This window comes from Camelina sativa, chromosome 16 (genome assembly GCF_030686135.1).
Source record: "Camelina sativa cultivar CO46 ecotype springtype chromosome 16, ASM3068613v1".
NCBI classification, from domain to species: Eukaryota; Viridiplantae; Streptophyta; class Magnoliopsida; order Brassicales; family Brassicaceae; genus Camelina; species Camelina sativa.
In genome coordinates, this window is record NC_141895.1 from 13,848,056 (window position 1) to 13,864,862 (window position 16,807).

The window sequence follows — 16,807 nt, forward strand, 5'->3', positions numbered from 1 at the left end:
CCATATGTTATTGAAGATTTGTTTACGTTATGACAGTTTTTTTGTTTTCTTCCAAAAATCTGGTGTTTGATAACAAATATATTTGATGTAAAATGTAAATATAGAGACAACAAAATTGTTTTAAGTTATATTTTTTTCAGTCATATTTTCATTAATTATATTTTTTATAAATCATATTATGAATCATATTTTTACACTCATATATTTACACTCATATATTTAAAGCATATTTTATACATTTTAATTTTCCTGAATCATATTAAAAAGTTTAGCATCATATTTTAAAAATCTTATTTTTATATATTATATTATATTTTCGTAAATCTTATTTTAATATTTTTATATACATTATTTTTAGTTATAATTTCATACATTATATTTTTTATAAAACTTATTTAAATTATATAATTTTAAACTTCATATTTTTAAATCATATCTTTTTACATAATATTTTTTTTAAAAAAAATGAATACTATTTTTATACATTATATTTAAATCATATTTTATTTTATAAATTATATTAAAAAATAAAGATCATATTTTTTAATCATTTTATATTTTTCATTAATCATATTTTCAAATCAAAATATTAAATACTATAATTTTTTGGTTTCTTGTTTTTTTAAAAAAGTTTTTTGGTTTTTAGTCTTTTTAAGTAAAAATTGTGTCATTATAGTTATTGGATAGGATGGAGTGTTAATCTAGCAAATTAATTGCCAAATTTGTGTCAAACTGGTATATTTTCACTAAAATTAAATAATAAGTTTATGTGGAAATTAAAGAAGCAAAATATGATGAAATGGGGTGAAAACAAAAAAATCTTTACATTAGAAATTCAAAACCATGTCACTATGTCACAATACAGAAAAAAAAACTATATATGTATTTTCAGCAGAATCATAAAACTAAAATAAATTAATTTGAAAAATATGATGAAATGGAAAGGAAAACATAGAATTTAAACATTTGAAAGACTAAAATATAGATTGAAAGATATGACAGACTTATTAATACTTATTGTTGGTAAATTTTACATTGAATGACTTTAACTGTACAAAGCGCGCGGCCACAACGAGAAACACTCGTTTTACCAAAACTCTTTCCCCTAAAAAACCAAAACCAAATCATCTCTTGCAAGAAAACCAAATCATTCTTTTATCACAGATTCGAAACAAAAATGGAACAAGTTGAAATGGTGCAAAACAAGAAAGTGATATTGAAGAAGTATGAGATGGTATTCCTACAGAAGAAGACATGGAAGTGAAGCTTGGGGAGACGATTGAGCTTAAAGCACCAAAAGGGTCTTCTTGTTTCCTCGTTCAAAATCTCTACTTGTCTTGTGATCCTTACATGAGAGGTCGTATGCGTGACTTCCACGGTTCCTACTTGCCGCCTTTTGTTCCCGGTCAAGTATATAATATTATTATACTTTACAATTTCAAGTTTTCAGTTTTTTTTGTTTTTTTTTTTTTGTTTTCTGTCAATTGGTTCTGTGATTGGTGTTTTTGGGTATTGTTTTGCTCTTTGGAAAATGAAATTTTGAAGATGGTTCTGCGATTGGTGTAAATAGTGTACTGGTGCGATAGAGAGATTTTTTGCACACCAAGTGTTCGACGTTTTGACGGAAGTTGTGAATGTGTATAGAAATGCTCCCAACTCTTGGAAAATATCTTTAAGTTGTTTTATTGATGATTTTTATTCGTATTCTTTGATGACTCTTTTTACATGATTCTTGGCTTGACCTTTTTTTATATACTCTGTATTAAGCGTACTGATAGTTTTGTGAATTTGATGCAGCGTATCGAAGGGTTTGGTTTAGCAAGAGTGATAGATTCTGATGATGTTAACTATAAGCCGGGCGACATAATCTCTGGGATTATAGGTTGGGAAGAATACAGTTTGCTTCGTAGTTCAGATAGCCTGCAGTTGAGAAAGATTCAGTTAGATGATGACATTCCACTTTCTTATCATCTTGGACTTCTCGGTATGACCTCATCCTCGCTTTGATCTAAACAGTTTGAGCTCACAATTACCATACCCTATAGTTTGTTAGTTCTCTGATTCTTCTCACTTTTGACAGGGATGGCTGGATTTACAGCATATGCAGGGTTTTTCGAGATTTGCTGTCCTAAGAAAGGGGAGAGTGTCTTTGTCTCTGCAGCATCAGGAGCAGTTGGACAACTTGTAGGTCAGCTTGCTAAGTTGCACGGCTGCTATGTTGTTGGGAGTGCCGGTAGTAAGCAAAAGGTTATTATTACTTTGTCTCTAAACTAATTTTTAGGAACTCTTGTTACTTGACTTGTCTTTGTGAAATAACTTTTTGTGGACATTATTTCAGGTAGATCTTCTTAAACGCAAGCTTGGGTTTGATGAAGCTTTTAACTACAAGGAAGAGGCTGACCTTGATGCTGCTTTAAAGAGGTAAATATACTGCAAAAAATTCAACCTAACAAATAAATTACCTTAAATAGTCTCACTCGCTCGTTCTCCTGCATACCATCATTGTTTGGGGAAATGCTTGTCTTGAGGTCATTATGGCTTCTATCTCTAGGCTTTTAAATGTGCCATAAGGAACTTAACTAGTCACCATCATTGCAACTCTGTTTACACATCTTATCAACACTGTGTCACTCTAGTTAGACAAAGAAAAACAGAAACAATCAGTAGACAACATTTCCATATAGGTAATAGTAAGATACTATAATTGTGCCACTTACAGTGATTTCTTGTGGCTAGCTCTACGGAGTGAGATATCTATCGTGCATAACTTGAATTTGTCCATAACTATTAAGCTGAAAAATGTTTCATTATCTTACCAACAGGTACTTCCCGGAGGGGATCAATATCTACTTCGACAACGTGGGTGGATCCATGCTTGATGCAGCTCTCCTCAACATGAAGGTCCGTGGAAGAATCGCGCTTTGCGGAATGGTATCTTTGCAAAGCCTCTCAAGCTCATCACAAGGAATCAACAACCTATACAACGCGATCCCTAAACGCGTAAGATTAGAAGGGTTCTTGCAGAGCGATTACCTCCATATTTTCCCACAGTTTCTTGAACACGTCAAGGGATATTACAAGGAAGGGAAGATTGTATATATCGAAGATATGTCTGAAGGAATCGAGCTCGCTCCTGCTGCACTGGTTGGACTATTTTCTGGGAAAAACATTGGTAAACAAGTTGTTCGTGTTGCTAATTAAGGAGTGATTTGGTTTCTGAATGTATATTGCATTATCTGTAATATCTTCTTGCCAACCAAAGCAAAAAGGTCTTGTGAATCCGCTTGTTGAGGAAGTGAGTTTCACGAACGTGGTCTTGTAATTTTCAACACCTTTTATTCTTATACAGTACTTCGGTCGACATTGGCAAGATCAAGATTGAGCATTTTGTTGTGTTTGATTTGATAAAGTAAAGTACACCTTTTAGTCCCTACACATGAATTTACCTATACACTAAAAGCCTATATTGATAATACTTATTCTTATATTATTTTTAGAGAAATACCCTAAAATAACATTAAAACAAGTTTTAAGGACAACTATAGCACATATTCCATAAATTTCCAAAAATAACACTATTTAACAAATTAAAATATTTAGAATTAATTTTTAAAATTTTGTTTTTTGTGTTTGGATTCTCAATTTCATATTTGGGATATAGTTTGAGAGGTAGAGTTTAGTATTTTGTATTTAAAATTTAATTTTAAAAGATTAATTGGTACTATTTTTGGAATTTTAGAGATGTTGTGCTAAGTTTGGAAAAAAAACTTATTTTGATGATATTTTTGAGAATCTCCCTTATTTTTACTGTTACAAGGTATTTTGGTGTTTTGTTTAAAACATAATAATTATTGATTGTTTTGTAACTGATTCTAAGAAAATATTAATTACAAAAATTAAATCTTACATAAAGATATATATATATATATATATATAAAAGAAATATCAAATTAGAAAAAATATCTCTTTTTTTTTTTTGTCGACAAAATAATCAGCTCAAACGAGCCAATTAGGTGGGAAATTGTTTACAAACAAAACATGATGCGGAGATACACGCGCCTGACGTGCTAAAGAATCCGTTCGTACATTTGTGGTTCGTGACACTTGAATTAAAGAAAAAGAAGAAAACTTCTCCCTGTCAATCCAAATGTCGTCTAGGTATGTTGCAAAGGCTGGCCATTCATTAGGGGAAGACACCATCTTCACCAAGTCTGAACAGTCGGTAAGGAAAACCACATCCCGGAAATCATGTCCAATCATGCACCGCATGGCCCAGATGAAGGCTTCAAATTCTGCATGTAACGGGGACAAACTCCGTCGGAAATTGGTAGCTCCTTGAACGGGGTACAAAACCATCCTGCACCTGCAAAAACATCAGCCGCCTTCCAAGAGTCATCAACATAACATCTATAACCTGTGAAAACCGGAGGAAATCGAGGAACAGTTCCAATTCCAGAAGATGAGCACATAGGAGGTGAGAGGATGTCCCCCAGCTCATCATCCGTCTGAGCCGCCTGCCAGGTTAAAGCCTCCCCTTCCGCCACCCGGACAATCTCATCAGGACGTTCATCCTGACTCTCAAAAACATGTGCATTCCGGGCTTTCTAGATAAACCACATCAGCCACGGAAACGCCGCTACCTGTGAACCCTGATTGTTGGTACCCAAAAAATGATCAACATTAGCATATACGGACTCAGTCGGAAAGAGGAGTGGCCCTACCGGGACATGGCTAAAGCCCAGACCTGTCGAGTCGGTGGACACAAAAATATGGCATGATTGCTATCCTCCACCTCCGCCCCGCACCGTGTACAACCAACCGCACAATTCACCCCCCCCCCCCCGACGGCTTAAGTTTGCAAATACCAAAATACAACCCGCCAAAACTTGCCACATAAAATGCTTTAATTTTGGTGGGCAATGAACTTGCCAAACCCTGACAAGAAGAGGAGTGATCTCAGGACCAGACCCAGGAGCCCGAAAAGTACCAAGTACGCCCAAACGTTGTATCTCATACCCAGATTTGACCATATATTTTCCCGTTTTTGTAAAGTGCCATCCCGGGTAATCTGCTGTGCAACAGCTACCTAGAGGTATAGCCTCTATGAATGGGACATCCACGGGATCAAAATACTCAATAAGCATGTCCCTACGCCAAGAATTCGTTTGGCGATCTATGAAATTTGTTAAACAAAGAGTTGGATCCTTAAAAGGACCGTTACTTAAGGCTGGTCTCGGGGATTGAGCCGGAACACAGGGATCATTCCATATAGAAATAGAGGACCCTATGCCGACCCATGTAATGAGCCCTTTATTCACCAGAGATCTAGCAGATACGATGCTCCTCCACCCATACGAGGGTGAGTATGACCGTATTGGATCCATAGGATCTGAGTGCCGATAATACCTACCTTTAAAAACCCTCGCAAACAGTGATTCGGGATGCTCTATCAACCGCCATAACTGCTTAGCCAATAAAGCTGTATTGAAATCATCAATACTCTTGAAACCTAAACCCCCCAACTGCTTACTGCAGTAGAGCCGTTCCCAAGCGATCCAATGCATACCCCCTGCCTGGCCATTTGAACTCCACCATAAATTAGCCACGGCACTAGTTAGTTTCGATGTGATTGTTTTTGGCAAATGAAAACAGGACATCACAAAAGTCGGTACTGCCATCGCGATAGACTTAATCATCACCTCCTTACCCCCTTTCGAGAGTAACTTGGCTGACCAGCCAGTTGTTCGACCCTGCAGCCGATCCCTAACAAAAGAAAAAACCTTGGTCTTGGAACCACCCAAACCTTTTGGGAGGCCCAGATACGAGCCCATACCCCCCCATATTGGTTATCCCTAGGACTTTCTGTATCTCCGTTTTAACTAGATCATCCACTGTGTGACCAAACTGAATTGAAGATTTCACATAATTAATCTGTTGACCCGAGAACCCCTCATACTGCTTTAAAATATCCAAAATCACCCCACATTGATCCTTATCGACCTAACATAAAAAAAGACTATCATCAGCAAACAGCAAATGGGTAATCGGCGGACATTTATTAGCCACCTTTATACCTGTAATTCGTTTATCCGCCTCAGCCTTCCGAATATTGGCAATAAGGACCTTCGTACATAAAATAAATAAATACGGTGATAATGGACCACCCTGTCTCAAACCCCTCTGTGGGACAATCAAACCATTTGGTTGACCATTAAGAAAAATCCTATACTCCACCGAGGAAACACAAAACATGAGCCATGAGATCCATCGATCCGCAAAACCCATCTTTCGTAGCAAAGCCTCCACAAAACCCCAATCAACCTTATCATACGCCTTACTCATATCCGTCTTAATTGCCATAAACTTCCCCTTACATGAATTGTTTGTGCACAACCCATGAAACATCTCCTGGGCAATCAAGATATTATCCGATATCAAACGACCTGGAACAAATGCAGATTGCGTCTCCGAAATAAGACCAGGTAAAAACTCCTTAAGTCATTGACTCAAGACTTTAGAGAGAACCTTATATCCCACATTACACAAACTAATCGGGTGCATCTCCGCCATCCATGTTGGCTTGGCCACCTTTGGGATGAGACAGATATGCGTTCGGTTTAAGCTCTTATCAAAAACACCTTCGACCAGAAACTGATTGACCATGGAAACAAGATCCGCTTTAACTACCGCCCATGCCTTTTTGAAAAACAAAGCAGTCATCCCATCAGGGCCTGGAGCTTTATCCAGATGCATCATAAATAAAGCCCGCTTAACCTCTACCTTAGTGGCCTGGGCCGTTAACTGATCATTATCCGCATCTGTGATGACCGTTTTGACCTCCCGTAAAGCATCATCAAAATAAGTAGGATTTATTGTAGAAAACAAATCCTCAAAATATGACACAGCCGTATCACAAATATCCGCCTCCTCCATAGACCAAACATCATGCTTGTTATAAAGCCCCACAATCCGATTACGAGCATGGCGTTGCTTAGTTTGTGCCTGAAAATACTTGGTATTCTTATCTCCCACTAGCATCCAACGATTCCTACTCTTTTGATACCAATGTATCTCTTCATCCCTGTATGCCTCGTGCAACCGGCTATGTAAGTCCGATATTAACCCCGGAGAGGACGCATCATCCGTCTGGGCCTCCGCTAATTGCCGTTTAAGATCCTCAATCAAATCCCGCCCATACAGGGCCTGTGTTTTGCGCCAACGAGAAATCGCCCGTCGACAATTCACAATTTTGTCCACAAAATTCGGTGATCCTTGGTCTCGGTCACTCAGCCAACCGGACGAGATCGCCTCCATTTAACCCGCCTTTCCAATCAAACGACGATCAAACATAAAACTTCGCCGTCCCCGCGACCGCTTCGCACTCACACTAGCTACAATAGGCATATGATCGGACGCAATCATCGGCAGGTATTCCGTAACTGTGTCCGGAAATAAATCATGCCAATCCTCATTTCCTAAGGCCCTATCCAGTCTACACCGTATTGGCTTCTTGTCTCTCCAACCCCTGCAGGAGAGACAATCCCCCAAGTATGGAAACTCTAAAAAACCACAATCTCTTATCATCGCGTTAAAAGCAAGAAAGGAAGAAGCATGACGCAACCTCCCTCCCCGTTTCTCATGATTACCAATTAACTCATTAAAATCCCCTATTACGAACCAAGAGGTAAACCAAATAGTACTTATCCGTACCAACCTCTCCCAAACCAAATCACGGTTTTTGGGAACAGGATCACCATAAAAAAAATATCTCTATAAATATTAATTTATAGATAAACTAATACCTTTAAAACTTAATTAAAATTTTCCAATATAGAGTTTTAATTTATTATTAGTAATACAATATTAATTTATAGAGGTTTTACTGAATGTTCAATTTAGTTTTTAAATTTATATAATTCTTTGTTACCAATATATTAATACCTATATATAGTCACTATTTATTATTATAACTTAATGTGTATTTTCGGATCCGTATATGATCGACCCGACCCGAAACAAAACGGTCAAAATCAGCAGAAGAAACACGTTGAATTGAAGAATCCTCCTCCTCCTTCTTCTTCTTCTCCGACTCAGTGACGACAATTCGTTTGACGCTCTTTTCCTCTTAACTAATTTTAGATCATCTTTCACGTTTGATCGATTCCCATTCTTCTCGACTCCTGCTTCTTTGTAGATGTAAGTCGTCTCCATTTTCATCATCCGATTAAAGTTTCTGATTTTATCTTAATTTCGTCGCGATCAATTTTATTAGTACCCAAGGATCGTGTTTCAGATTGCTGCTAGTATTCATAAAATGCTTTCAATCCAGTGTATCGAGTGCGAATTTCACAGTTTATTTAGGTGTTTTAGGACTTTGCCGATTTAGGACTTTTTTTTTTTTTTTTTTTTTTGAATGATCTATATCTGGGTTAAGCATCAATGTAAAATGATATATCTTATACTCATTGTGCAGATTGGTATAGAATTTGGCTTTCTGCTGGTATGTAGCTGGTTTCATACTGTATATATCTACACGTTTTACTGCAAATATGGCTTCAAGAGCGTTGCTTCGAAGGAGTAGTTACGTAGTTAAATCTCTTAGTGAACGTTTGCCTACGATTCAATGTCTTTCAAGCGTTGAGCGGCTAGGACAAGGAGGATATGAGAACGTTAGAGGGATTAGTTCTGATTTCAAGCATGTCAAGAATAAAGAGTCGACTGTGTCGTTGGAGGGTTTTTATACTAGTAGATTGCTTCAGTCTCCGAGTTTTAGTAATGGAGTTGGAAAATTAGATGTGCCTTACCCTTTGGGATATAGATTGGTTCGACAATCTATGTACTCCTCTCTAGCAACGGCCAACAAGCCTGACCATGATAAAAAGGAAGAAAAGGTTACCTCACAAAATAAAGAAGCTTCTCCCGAGGAGTGTGATGAAGCTGTTGAGGGGTTAAGTTTGGCTAAAGCCAAAGCTAAAGCCATGAAACTGGAAGAATCCCAAAAATCTGATATATCCATTATGCAACGTGTGAGGTCGTTTCTTCTGGGAATAGGTCCTGCTTTAAGAGCTATTGCATCAATGAGCAGGTATGGCTGCGTTTTCTATGTTGTATAGCTTTTGAGCGATTTGATGCTATCTATTGTTATTTATTAACATATGATCTATTCTGCAGGGAAGATTGGGCCAAGAAGCTTCGCCATTGGAAAGATGAATTTAAATCTACTCTGCAACACTACTGGCTCGGGACAAAGTTGCTCTGGGCTGATGTCAGGATTAGTGTAAGGCTGCTTGTTAAACTTGCTAATGGAAAAGGTCTCTCTAGGAGGGAACGACAGCAACTCACTCGAACAACTGCCGACATTTTTAGATTAGTCCCGGTTGCTGTTTTCATTATTGTTCCATTCATGGAGTTCTTGCTGCCGGTTTTTCTTAAGTTGTTCCCAAACATGCTGCCGTCAACTTTCCAGGACAAGATGAAAGAAGAGGTACTGTTTAACCCTATTTTATTGCTTCTCCGTTCTTTATACGTGTTTTATCCGTTTTATTTACTGGTATTGCAAATTCAGTTGTCTAAAAAAGTTATGGTGAGATGTTTCTGGTTATTCTATATATGCCGACTAGAGTACTGGAACTTTTGCATGACTATTTTGACAGACTTGATGAGCTATATTTCCACATTTTCATCTATATTTTACTCTTCCATCCCCAAGATAATGTAGTACACTTTAGGTTCAGAAGGAACATTTTCATAGACCAAATACTACAGCAATTTAGTGTTGCCAGTTACTTCTTTGGAAACTGGCCTAAGACTGTCAGGAGTCGTTTCTACCTATGTGATGGCTTTATATTCATCATGGGACAGCAAACTTTACCTTTTTTTTCCAGCTTCTGGCAAATTAGTGCTGGAAAAATTATTTTGGTTTGTTTTATTTTATGTAGTAGGAAATGTTTTTGTATGAAATTTAATCTAGGGTTAACATCAGTGTTTCAAAAGTGTTCAGTGTCTGAAAATATCCCGAACATCATAGGCCCACGTTTGATATACATGTGTAGCCTTTAACCGTTGTTCCCTGTAAAAGTTAAAAATGTTTAAACTAAGGCGTATATCTGGTACTGAAACTAGTTTTGTTTGAAACTGGTTTAGCGGTGATCGTTATTCAGGCTACCCTTAAGTGACATTATTTTGTTTTGTCAATCCAAGTGATACTTATCAATGCTAAAGAAATACAAATCATACTAATTTTATACTTACTTTACACTGATCTGGAAAGTATGGATTGGTTTGATATTTCATGCTAATGAAAACTTCACGTTTCTTTTTCAGGAAGCACTGAAAAGAAGGCTGAATGCAAGAATGGAGTATGCTAAGTTTCTCCAAGATACTGTTAAAGAAATGGCAAAGGAAGTCCAAACCTTGCGCAGTGGAGAGATTAAAAAGACTGCAGAAGATCTCGATGGATTTATGAACAAGGTTCATTTTCCTTGCTATTCTACATAACTGACTTCCTTCGGTAATCTTCTAGATGAACTGATAGCTTCGTTATTAATTGCACAGGTTAGAAGAGGAGTCGGCGTTTCAAATGATGAAATTTTGGGCTTTGCGAAGCTCTTCAACGATGAGCTTACATTAGATAACATTAACAGGTTACGCATTAGTCTAAACTGTATATCTTGGTAAATATACTGCTTCTGTCTTGGTTTGTTTTGTTTATATTATCTTCCTTATCGCAGGTCTCGATTGGTAAATATGTGCAAATACATGGGTATTAGCCCATTCGGAACTGATGCATATTTACGGTATATGCTTCGGAAAAGATTACAGGAGTAAGTTCAACATTGCTCATATTTCTTAAATGTCTGACAATGAGCCCTATTGTTCTACAATAATTTTCTCTGTTTCTGGTGGCAAAATAAGAGTTTTGTGAGCATCAATTTACTCCACGCATTGCAAAGTATACGTTCATCTAAATTTATGTTCTTCTTTCTCATATAATCATTGGCCAATGCCATTCTTTGGACTTTGTAGGATTAAAAAAGATGATAAGTTGATCAAGGCTGAAGGTTTGGAGTCTCTCACAGAAGCTGAACTGCGCCAAGCTTGCAGATACAGAGGAATGCTGCAATTAGGTTCAGTTGAAGAAATGAGAGAGCAGGTTATCGTTTATAAATCTTTGTGGAGTTGTTAATAAGTTGTACTCTTTGTGAACAAGAAGAAAGATCTTGTATAGTTTGTTGTGTTGTTCTAAAAGTTAAATTAGAGATATAGGTGATTGCTGATCTGTAAATCTCTCATTGCAGCTAAATGACTGGCTGGATTTGTCCCTCAACCATTCAGTACCATCATCCCTCTTAATTCTCTCTAGGTAATCTTCTATTGCACTTCAGTAGATATTAATACTATATACGAGAAGATTAGAAAATGATATGGCTGTGCGTATTAACAGATCATTCTCAATGGCTGGGAAACTCAAGCCTGAAGAGGCTGTTCAAGCTACTCTCTCCTCTCTGCCAGATGAGGTTGTGGACACTGTTGGGGTGACAGCTCTGTCATCGGAAGATTCTGTATCAGAAAGGAAGAGGAAGTTGGAGTACCTAGAAATGCAAGAAGAATTAATCAAGGTTTTTTTTATCTTTGTTGCCCTACTAAGCAAAGCATGATTGTGGAACTATATTTCTCTTTCCCTTCTATCGAGTCTGGAAATTCCCTTGCATGCATAAACTCTTATCTTACTTCTGATTCGGTTGAATGTAGGAGGAGGAGGAAGAAGAAGAGGAGGAAATGGCAAAGATGAAAGAGTCCGCTTCGAGCCAAAAAGATGTAGCTTTGGATGAGATGATGGCTTCTACAGCTAAAGATGCTAATGAACAGGCAAAAGCGAAAACCCTGGAGAAGCATGAGCAGCTCTGTGAGCTTAGCCGTGCATTGGCAGTTTTAGCTTCCGCATCTGTATGTACACTTTACCACACTCCCATTTGCTACTATCAGAGTTTTCATAAGTTATCAAATGGGTTAATGCTTGTTTTTTCTTTTGACTTGGATTCCAGTCTGTTAGCATGGAGCGTGAGGAGTTCTTAAAATTAGTTAAAAAAGAGGTAAATCGGCTTAAAACATTTTTCGTTTCTCTTCATTTTATTGCTTTCTTAGATTGATGCGAGTAAAATTACTTTCCTTACTTACAGGTTGATCTATACAACAGCATGGTAGAGAAAGGTGGTACAGATGATGAGGAAGAGGCTAGGAAAGCTTATTTAGCTGCTCGAGAAGATAGTGACCGAAGTGCTCAGAAAGCTATCGCCGATAAAACTTCCTCTCGGTTGTTAGATAGGGTAACAACAGTTCTATCATGTTTTGTTGATCACAAACTCTGTAGTGTTTTGTTTAATATTCTCTTTATTTATCTTCTATCTTTAGGTGGAGACAATGCTCCAGAAACTGGAAAAGGAAATTGATGATGTCGATAACAAGATTGGCAACCGCTGGCGACTCCTGGACAGGTCTGTGTAACTATCCTTAAGATGATTTCTCGCCTTAGAATATTTTGGCAATGAATCAAATCAATTTTGTTTGTACAGAGATTATGATGGAAAGGTAAGTCCAGATGAGGTAGCATCGGCTGCGATGTACTTGAAAGACACATTGGGCAAAGAGGGAATCCAAGAGCTTATCCAGAATCTTTCGAAAGATAAAGGTCACACACTATATTTTATTTCTTCCATTGCCTTAACTTCTAAACTTACTTTTTTTTCCTGATAATTCGCATTGGATTGTATGATGGAAGTTTTCTTGGGTTTTTGCTTTAGATGGCAAAATACTGGTGGAAGATTTAGTGAAGTTAGCGAGCGAGATCGAAGATGCTGAAGCTGACGAGACAGACGAGCCTACTACCAAGTCTTGAAATTGTTTCTTTTCGTGTCATCACGTAACCTGATTGATAACTAGAAACGAAAAGAGAATAAAATACATATTCAGAGGAGGTTTTTTGTTTTCGACATTACTGGTTTCTTCAAGAAGTTTTATACTTACCACGACGAAACAATGTGAAAAATGTATATCACCAAGTCGAAGAATGACGATACGATTACTACTGTTTTTGCGGTTGAAATAAAATGGAGAATATATGTGTTTGATTTCATTGAATTGTTGTATTTTGGTGTCGAAACTGCCAGGTGTCGTGAAAATCGCAATTCGAGTTCCCAAATTTGTGAAAAGTGAACACCTATTTCGATGCAAATATGTGAAATCTATTTCAAAACACAAAAAAAAAAGTGAAATCTACGTGGAGGGAGTGTCACATGTCTATCATCGTTAAAAAAACAAATCTAAACTAAAAGGAATATGAAACATTTTCTATGTCTTTTTCATATAGATGCATCATCAAAAGAAAAAAAAGCATCAGGAGTCAATCAAAGAGCCACTTCTTCCTCTTGTCGTAAACCATGAATGTATCGACATATGGTTTAGGCGTTACAATTTTGTCAATAGTTTGAAGAGTTGCAGTAATGATCGGGATATTTCTTAATATTGTAGAAAAATTCATGAAAGTTTGTCCCAAAAGAAATAAAATTTTATATATGATGAAAATTGGGGTTTTGTTCACTATCAAATGGAAGATAATTGAATTAAACTATAGAATGTTAGTTAGAAAATTACAGAGACAAAGAGGAATGAGATTTTCATATTCTAAATCTAAATTGTCAAAAAGAAAATTAAATGAAATTCTTATTAAAAAAAATAGAGTTATATTCCAAAAAATAGAAGAGCTAACATAAAAAGAAAGTGTTTATTTTGATTATATCTATTAAAGAATTAGCCAAGCTGCAATTCTTGATAAAAGAAAGTGTTAGTGTTTCATAGTATATAATTGAGAAGCGAAGATATCTAAATGTACTTAAGCTTCTTTTGAATGAATATAAAATTTATTCAACCAAAAAACTCTTTGTTACAAAATATGTATCATTAGATTAAGCTTTCATTTGGAATATGTTTTTAGAAGTTTTAGACAAGAATTATAGAATGTTTAAATCTCTCAAAACAAAGTTATTCATGAATGTATCTAATAATTCAATTACAAATAAGAAAACATATGTGAAGTATTAAAAAATCAATGTCAAAAATATATTTTTCAAGATTTCCACATTTAAAAAAACCAAAGATAAATAAAATAAAAAAGAAATTAGTAGCACAATTATTTAAAAAACGGTAAGCCATAAGCCCGCGCATAGCGCGGATATTCATCTAGTTCATTTGAGACGTGCAGTCGGCAATCCGATATTTCACATGTATTTGAATGTCATGTCATTTTTAAATGTAAAAAATAATGAGAATGAGATTTTTTACTCTTTTACTTTTGGCCAGCTATTTAATGTTCTATAAATATTAACTATTTCAAAAACAGAAATAATCATAATTTTTTTTATTCTACAAGATTTTTATGTTCAGATATGCATATAGTCAAGCAATTAGAGGATTTGCACTTGAATTGAGAGGATATATGCATTGATATTTATACTTATATGTACAATCTTTAGGTATCTAGGTGTGACTGTAGCCTCCACGACTCCACTTTGAGAGGAAAAAACAAGAATCACAATGAGAAGAGATAACATAAAAGAAACTATATATGATGTTTTCGAACTCATTTTTGTTTTCGTCGCGGTATGTTGTGATCATCTAAAGTGTTTCATGGCCGATATTTATAGAGCAAGGCCAATTTAATTATGTTATTATCTTGCTGTTATCATCTTTCATGGTCCTAGTTTCTTATATACACACACGTTATTGGCAAGATTCATTTTTAATTATTTAACTTATTACAAGTTTGAATTGCTTGGCAAAATTTACAGATACGTACGACCTATGAACCAAAAGCCAACATACGAGTATACGACCTCTTTGCCATTACATATTACTCGAAAATAACAATCATGACTAATTTATTGACTGCTAATTAAACTTAATTAACACATAATTTTGAATGCAATTGACTTAGATTTGTTACTTTCTTCCTTTTACTTTGACTATTTCATTTCTTTATTCTATTTTATTGTATTGACGAATAATCTTTCGTTTCTTTTTTCTTAAGCTTACATCATCTTTATCTACTATTTTTCTATTGCACAGAATAATCTTTCATACAAAAGTTATTTAACTATAACCGACTTCCAACACAAATAATTACTATACGCAGTTCCATGTATCATGTATGATTAATTGATTATACAACACAGGATACACATAACACATTGCAACACATAAATTACGACCAGTGGTTTTATTAACCAAAATGGACAGTCCTACTTACCATAATACATAAAATCACGACATATATTGTTTTTGTTTAACATGCATAGTATGGTACATCGACAAAAGAAACATTCAAATTTCTCACTACCATTTCCGACAAAATACCAACTAATTTCCCACAAAAAAAACTGTTGCAATTAGTCGAAAATTAATCGAAAAATTCGATGTACAAACGGGAATTCATTAAAAAGTAATTTTCTATGTTTGGATTATTATTATTATTAGAAAATATGGTCAGAAATTCAGAAAAAAAACTCTGACAAATTTCTGATGAGTATCTAATTAATAAGTTAAGTCCAATTAGTAGGTATGAGATCTTTTGGGATTAGAAAATAAGTTTATAAACTCCAACTAGTACATATGAGACATTTTGGGAAGAAGCTCAAAAATAAAATTGTGTGGATTTGACCACTTGGTCCCAAAACAGACAATATCATACTAATGGAAGAGTTGAATTGGACATGGAGAATCTAATAGTTGGTATTAGAGACTAGGTAAAAAAAAGTGTGAGAGAAGCCCTTAATATGAGACGTTTAGAAGGGTGTCTTAAGAATACTTCACAAATAAGGGGTGTTGGTGCATAGGGGTCAAGGTTTCGCTGGAAAGGAGACCAAAAGTTCATGGTCTTATGTTTGGGAGAAGGATTGTTGGGATACAAGCCAACATCCCATATCATAATATTAGAAAATGTGTTTTTAATATATAAGTCATCCAACTCTAATTACCGTGGAACCTTTTGGAAAAGAGCCTAAAATTAAATTTGTGCTATTTGACAACTTAAAACTAATTTAACGGATAATATCGTACTAATGGGAAGTTGCTTGGACTTAAGAGAGTTCAATAATTTTTTTAATTTTAGAGTGTTGATACATTTGTTTGTATTAATGATTTATTATACAAAATTAAGGTTCTATGTCAAATTTGCATCTTATGACGCAACATCTTTGTACTTTGCCATATTTCAGACTGTGTACCAGATTGACTTTTGCAATATTTTACGTTATTATTAGCTAGCAACAGAAGTTCATGTTCTTTTAAAAGAAAATGTGAGATTAATAAAGTTATATCCTTATATATGGTTTAGACATTACACACTGATTTAGACATACAGATGAGAAAGGACATTTGAAAACCATACACTTTATTTTGTCTCGCATAACCCCGAAATTCCAAAACTAAACGTGAAACTGTCTTATGGTCTTATGGAGAGTTGTAGGAAGCAGGATCAGATCTTGGAGGACGCTTACAGGGTCGGCGATACTTCTTCCACGATGCATGAGAAGCTCCACATGACTTTGATGCTGGAGTCCAGACGATGGTCCTCCTTCCATTTGCTACAACATCAAAAGAAGTTTATATTATAACCCTCAGTTTACGGAACAAAATCTTTTTGTTTGACTACCATATTTAGCTTCTGCCACCCGATGATTGTGTTTTTTTCAAATCTCTAAAGATTAGTATTTACCAAGTATGCGGCTTGTAGCCTCGACGACTCTAACTTGAG

At 35.7% G+C, this 16,807-nt stretch overlaps 3 protein-coding genes across 5 annotated transcripts; 2 read left to right on the top strand and 1 right to left on the bottom strand.

Moving 5' to 3' along the window:
• The first annotated feature begins 983 nt into the window (after positions 1–983).
• LOC147925482 (2-alkenal reductase (NADP(+)-dependent)-like) lies at positions 984–3,431 on the top strand. 3 transcript variants are annotated; one of them, XM_087490266.1, is made up of 5 exons: positions 984–1,410; positions 1,798–1,984; positions 2,081–2,247; positions 2,339–2,421; positions 2,823–3,431. In XM_087490266.1, exons 1-5 carry the CDS (start codon positions 1,255–1,257, stop codon positions 3,199–3,201), a joined length of 972 nt encoding a protein of 323 aa, XP_087346392.1. In that variant the 5' UTR covers positions 984–1,254; the 3' UTR covers positions 3,202–3,431. The 3 variants fall into 3 exon arrangements, with proteins under 3 accessions (XP_087346392.1, XP_087346393.1, XP_087346394.1); XM_087490267.1 differs by having other exon boundaries at positions 1,038–1,405; XM_087490268.1 differs by having other exon boundaries at positions 1,048–1,357.
• Positions 3,432–4,256: 825 nt separating this feature from the next.
• LOC147925483 (uncharacterized) lies at positions 4,257–5,384 on the bottom strand. Its single transcript, XM_087492638.1, has 2 exons — positions 4,935–5,384; positions 4,257–4,604 (listed from the first exon to the last, which is right to left on the bottom strand). Exons 1-2 carry the CDS (start codon positions 5,382–5,384, stop codon positions 4,257–4,259), a joined length of 798 nt encoding a protein of 265 aa, XP_087348764.1.
• Positions 5,385–7,966: 2,582 nt separating this feature from the next.
• On the top strand, positions 7,967–13,132 carry LOC104753559 (uncharacterized). The gene is made up of 15 exons (XM_087491315.1): positions 7,967–8,196; positions 8,474–9,085; positions 9,172–9,484; positions 10,324–10,470; positions 10,555–10,643; positions 10,731–10,823; positions 11,026–11,152; positions 11,298–11,362; positions 11,444–11,618; positions 11,752–11,946; positions 12,045–12,092; positions 12,180–12,326; positions 12,412–12,494; positions 12,573–12,688; positions 12,801–13,132. Exons 2-15 carry the CDS (start codon positions 8,550–8,552, stop codon positions 12,893–12,895), a joined length of 2,229 nt encoding a protein of 742 aa, XP_087347441.1. The 5' UTR covers positions 7,967–8,196; positions 8,474–8,549; the 3' UTR covers positions 12,896–13,132.
• The last annotated feature ends 3,675 nt before the right edge of the window (positions 13,133–16,807 follow it).